Source organism: Haplochromis burtoni, unplaced genomic scaffold (assembly GCF_018398535.1).
Source record: "Haplochromis burtoni strain Fernald_Lab_line unplaced genomic scaffold, NCSU_Asbu1 Contig_205, whole genome shotgun sequence".
NCBI lineage: Eukaryota > Metazoa > Chordata > Actinopteri > Cichliformes > Cichlidae > Haplochromis > Haplochromis burtoni.
This window is the reverse complement of record NW_024582566.1, coordinates 663,255-668,760: the sequence shown is the minus strand read 5'-3', so window position 1 is coordinate 668,760 and position 5,506 is coordinate 663,255. Positions and strand designations below refer to the sequence as shown.

Genomic DNA, 5,506 nt, shown 5'->3' with positions numbered 1-5,506 from the left:
ATGTGAAGCAAACAGGCGCAGTAACTGCTCGCTCTTGCTCCATAATATGGAAAATCATTAGGGGCTCTCACAGAACAAATCCTCAATCTGAGCAAACTAACTGAAATAAAGTGAATAAAATGGGGGTAAACAGACTTAGGGATACAAAGTTGTGCAAAGTTGTTAGTGCAGTTTATTGCAAGGAGCACTTGATCATCTGTGCACTTTCTGTGTGGATTTTTTTCCACCAAGTTTCTTGTCTAAGGACATGACCAGGTAAAGTGGTGATTCTAACCCGGCCATGGGTGTGGATACAAGTACATGTACACCGGAGAGGACTAATGTCAATTAGTGTTCTGACTCTGTCTTCTGACTGGCAGTCAAGGTGCAGCAGCGAGAGTACTGACAGGGACTAGAAAGAAAGAGTGAAGTTCTCTTTATTGGCTCCATGATAAATCCAGAGCACTTCGCTCTCAGACTGTTGACTAACTTGTTGTTCCTTGGATAAAGGAAGTATTGGAGGCAGAGCCTTCAGTTTTCAGGCCCCTCTTCTGTGGAACCAGCTTCCAGTTTGGATTCAGGAGACAGACACTATCTCTACTTTTAAGATTAGGCTTCAAACTTTCCTTTTTGCTAAAGCATATAGTTAGGGCTGGACCAGGTGACCCTGAATCCTCCCTTAGTTATGCTGCAATAGACGTAGGCTGCCGGGGATTCCCATGATGCACTGGGAGTTTCTACTTCACTCACCCGTATCATTCACTATGTGTTTACTCTGTCACTCTGTATTTAATCATCCGTTATTATTACTCTGTCTCTCTTTCACAGCACGCCACTTTCACATAGCCCCAGCTGGCAGATGGCCGTCCCTTCCTGAGCCTGAGGTTTATTCCTGTTTATTCCAGGAAGTTTTTCCTTCTCACTGTTGCAAAGTGCTCGGTCATAGGGGGTCATGTGATTGTCTAGATTTCTCTGTATCATCATAGAGTTTACTTTACCTTCCAGTATAAAGCACCTTGAGGTGATTGTTGCTGTCATTTGGTGCTATATAAATAAAGCTGCATTGAATTGCATCATTGTTTAGTGTTAAATTATCAGTGTGAGTCTGGAAGCTATTTCTGGACTCCAGTAGTTTTACTGAGCAGACATCTTTCATATCTGAAAGACGTCTGGTGTTTTGGTGCATCTTAGTTTAAGCAGGTTGGGCATGTTAAGTAAAACTCTGTTTTATGCTATATGAACAAACTGTTGTTGCTAATCTCCTGTAGCCTCCATTTGAAAGGCACCGTCCAATGAATCTCTGGTATTCATTTGTTTAATCAGTCTTGGTTACTGGCAATAATAACAGTATTTCTTCTTACCTATTCTTCCTTCCCATTCTTCTATTCTCCGCCCATCTGATATTTTGTGTTGTTGTGAAAGTTGCTGTGTAACATCCCAGACTGATAGCAGAGTTAATAACACAGCCAGTAGCCAACTGCTCATGCCATGTCAGGGACTCAGAACTGACAGTAGGTTGAGCTCAAACTCTAGAGAATAGAGTCTAGTTTAACATTGCTTTCTTAGATATGTTAATACATCAAGAGATCCACCAGTCTATTTATACATCTAGCTATACATACATACGTACATACATGCATACATATGTACATACACACAGCACAGATCAGGCAAAGCCACTTTCTCGGCCACATTCTCCTGCATCACCACACAGATCCAATCACTGACCTCTCCTTTTATAGCATCTACATCTTCATTTGAAATTAATTTCTGTGTTAGTGAAACCAAATTTCTACTCACAGTGCAATTTTGGGTAGCTTGACAGGTAAAAGAATAAAAGAATCTCTGGTTTACACTCACGCTTTGCTTGGACTGTATGAATAGGGAGCACTCATTCATTTGTAGAATAAATACATTTACTAATCTGCTCCAAGTTTCTGGTCTCTTCAGAAGGCACCCATCACCCAGTTCTGCTATTCTTCATTCAGCTCCTTCATTTTTCTTTCGCACAACTTCTTGCAATGATTTACAGCTTTGCCTTCCACCCTATCTCAAATCTCCTCCTTCTATCTTATCTTGTTCCTATATTTTTATATTGGCATAGCAACAGGTTCTTGAAAGTCTTTTTAAATGTGGCATTGCACAGTGCATAACAAGCTGGGTTGATAGTAGAGTTGACATAACACAGCCAGTAGCCAATTGCCCACACTGTATCAGGGACACAGGACTGGCAGAAGGTTGAGATCAACACCATCACATTATACGGTGTCCATGTTATGATGAAAGCCAGCAGGATGGCAAAGATAGTCTTGGTTACCTATAAAGAATGGAAGAAAGGAGAGATGAAGAATAAATAAACCGGGACATGTAGACACAAAGTCCAAAGATAGATAATCTGTGAACTCTGTCGGCTCTTTGTTTCTCACACACTGCAGTGAGATGACAGTCACATAACTCACAGACGAGCTGACCATGTTAAGTATGCATAATATGTATTATGTAAAAAACGACAGTGCCAAAGCTTTTAGTATGAGCTACGTTAAAAACATGTCCAAACGTGCTAAATTGCTCTGCACCCCAATTAACATTTGCACACACAGGAAAACAGCCGCTCACTGTTAGCTTTAGATAAAGCATATCTGCTCTCTGTGTCTCGGGTAATCTCAAGGGTGAGACAGCATTAAAGCAACTTAAAGCTGAGATCCCAAAAGGTTGATTCTGTTCATCTGGACGTAGCGTTTCCAGTGAAAACGCTACGTCCAGATGAACAGAATCAACCTTTTGGGATTTCCTTACCTGGATGATTGAGCGTGCACCAGGACATTAAAGCTGAGATAATAGTGACAGCTGCTTAACAACTCTTCCTATGACTGTTAGAACCACTGACTTACACATGCTGGGTTTTAGCTTGAAACAAAGTGAGTGAGGGTCTTCCTGTCATATTTTATTTATTCTCCAAGACTTCTGTTCTTTGCTTGTGCAGAGGCTGAGTCCGATACTCAAATCTAAATAACGAGTTCCTCTATTATTTCCATTATATGTCTTAAACTTATGTCGTGTATTAACCTACTTTCTTTTCTCTGGCAGCCATCTGTCTTTTCCTTCTCACTTGGCTTCTAGCAATGCTTGCAAATTTTCTTGCCACAGTTCGAGGACGGCTGATTGGGATTGAATGCCTCTCGGCTCCATCTACAGGTGGAACGATCTCTAAAGCTGTGATGCATTCATCCCCAGACTGCTTTGTCACAATCTTTAACTTGGACCACCTTGACGAGGGATTGATCTTGTGGATGGCAGAATTGGTTGTTGTCGGTACTGGAGTGGGGTTTGCTAGCACCTGTAACAAAACAGAGTACTGTTAGGACATTTCACAGCAAGTTTGACCTGTGACTTGCACAGTATCCTGTCTTCCTCCCCTTAACCCCAACCAGTTGAGGCAAATGGCTTCCCCTCCCTGAACCTGCCTTTGGTGGAGATTTCTTTCTGTTAAAAGGGAGTTATTCAATATTTAAATGTTGATTGTATTCTGTAAGGTTCCCCGGCAGCTGCAGCCCAACAATGATAATAGTCCAGCGTCACCTGATAGATGCCAAAAATAAAGCTACATCAAAAAGTAAAGTTTTAAGCCTAATTTAAAAATGAACTGTTTCACCCATATTCATAAGGAAAGCAATATAATAACAACCACAACTTGAAGCAAAAGTTCACAGTCCTGGCAAAATCTGTCCAATTCCAGTTAATGCAGTTCATTAATAAGAGGAAAAAAGAAATCCACTCCACATTTGGGGAATGACCTGTCCATTCCAGTCTAGCTCACGCAACAAAAAATACTCCACTCCGGGTTTTCCAATGAATCCTGTGACTTTTCATGACATGGTGTCAGAAGTAGTCAGTAGGGATAGGAATCGGTAAGAATTTAGCGATTCCCATGCCATTATCAATATAACTTGATTTGATTCCTTGTCGATTCTTATTGGCTCCACTTTGAGAGTCACCACCATGTCTAAGCAGCATATCATGACATTACATTCATGCAAAGTAATTTCATGCGTGTGGTCTAATGCGTGTGCATTTTAGAGGTATTTCCCCTCTTTTTTGTGTTCAGTGTTGGGGTCATTATTTAAAAGTAAAGTAAAAAAGTTGTTACCCGTATTACACAGAACACTTTTCCTAAAAGTAACGCAGCATACTGTCTTTGAATGTCTTTGAACAAAGACATTCATTACTCATTATGTTACCTTCATGTTACTCTGCAAAATGATCTGAAAAGCACTGTCTCATAATGGCCATTTAACAATATAAAGCTACAGCCCCACACACCAACACAAATCCCTATCCCAGTGAGGACACATGTCATCTTTGTCTTAGTATTTAGGTATGAAAACAAAGCTGACAACACAAAGCAAAGATGAAAACCAGCACAAGCAATCATTGCCGTGATTCTACTGTAGAAACATGAACAGGTAGAAATAGAAGCTGCAGCCTGACTGATCATCAGTTTGTTACAGGCTGGCTTCACCACAAATGATGGCTCACTTTATCACTATATAAGAGCAATGTCAGCATTTACTGAGCTTTAACATCACTCTGGGGTTCTTGGCTACCTTAGCGTTAGCATGCAGTTTTGCAAACAGCCGAAGTTGTGTTAACATTATAACGCAGTTGTTTCTGTCCTGGAGCAGTCGTCACTTTGCCATCTCACTCTCCATCCCTTTGTGCATTAATGATAAAAGTAATGTCCATGTCTATGGTGAAGAATGCACCATTATTTTTACTTCCGACACACGAACTGAAATCAGCTGATCTTAGTGAGAGGGCAAGAACCGATAAGCGGGATCAGTAGGCAGGCAGACTAACCATTCCAAGGAACTGGACTACTAGGAACCTATTCTTGATTCCATCCCTAGCAGTCGATCATCACGTCTCAGAAATGTAGCAGGGGAAGGAGGAAGTCTGTAGTGTTGCAGAATGTGGCATGGTGGAATAACTGAGAGAATCTCCCACTAAACATCGGGTTGGCGTTTTTGTCATTTTAATAATTGCATGCTTTGGTGTTTTTGTTTTGTGTGAGATGTGGGCCACACCCATGTAGGAGGAGGAGTTGTTTTTTTGTAGGACACAGTTGCAGCAGGGAAGCCAGTTGACACTGAAGACTCCAGTATGAGAAGTGCACATTTTAAAGGAAAATAGTTTTAATCTTTTTAAATAGCAAATGGGGTGATATGATATAGTACCATATCACCCTATTAGAGCATTTCACTCTCACACTGCAGGCCTACTTGTTGATCCCAGAGTATTTAACCCTTTAAGTCCTACCATAGAACCAAGTCCGCCAGAGCTTATATCATATTTTTACATGCTGTGGAGCCATTTTTGGGAGCATTTCAAGTTGCTATACATCAATACAACTGTTATAGCCCAAATTTTAACAATATGTATGCATTAAGTCCATAGTAATTGGGTCCTGGTTGGTGTGTTGCCGGGGTTGTGGGCGGGTGGGTGCATGGGGGCCCAGCCCTGGAGCAGG

The 5,506-nt window shown here is 41.2% G+C and overlaps 1 protein-coding gene across 1 annotated transcript in view; it reads right to left on the bottom strand.

The window, feature by feature from the left end:
- Positions 1-634: 634 nt before the first annotated feature.
- Positions 635-5,506, bottom strand: part of chrm4a (cholinergic receptor, muscarinic 4a) — a 72,831-nt gene continuing 67,959 nt past the window's right edge. The window contains exons 6-7 of the mRNA XM_005938708.3: positions 3,050-3,316; positions 635-2,296 (exon numbers count right to left, since the gene is read on the bottom strand). Coding sequence (XP_005938770.1) covers positions 2,051-2,296; positions 3,050-3,316 — 513 coding nt within the window. The 3' untranslated portion in view covers positions 635-2,050. The remainder of the gene's footprint in view (positions 2,297-3,049; positions 3,317-5,506) is intronic.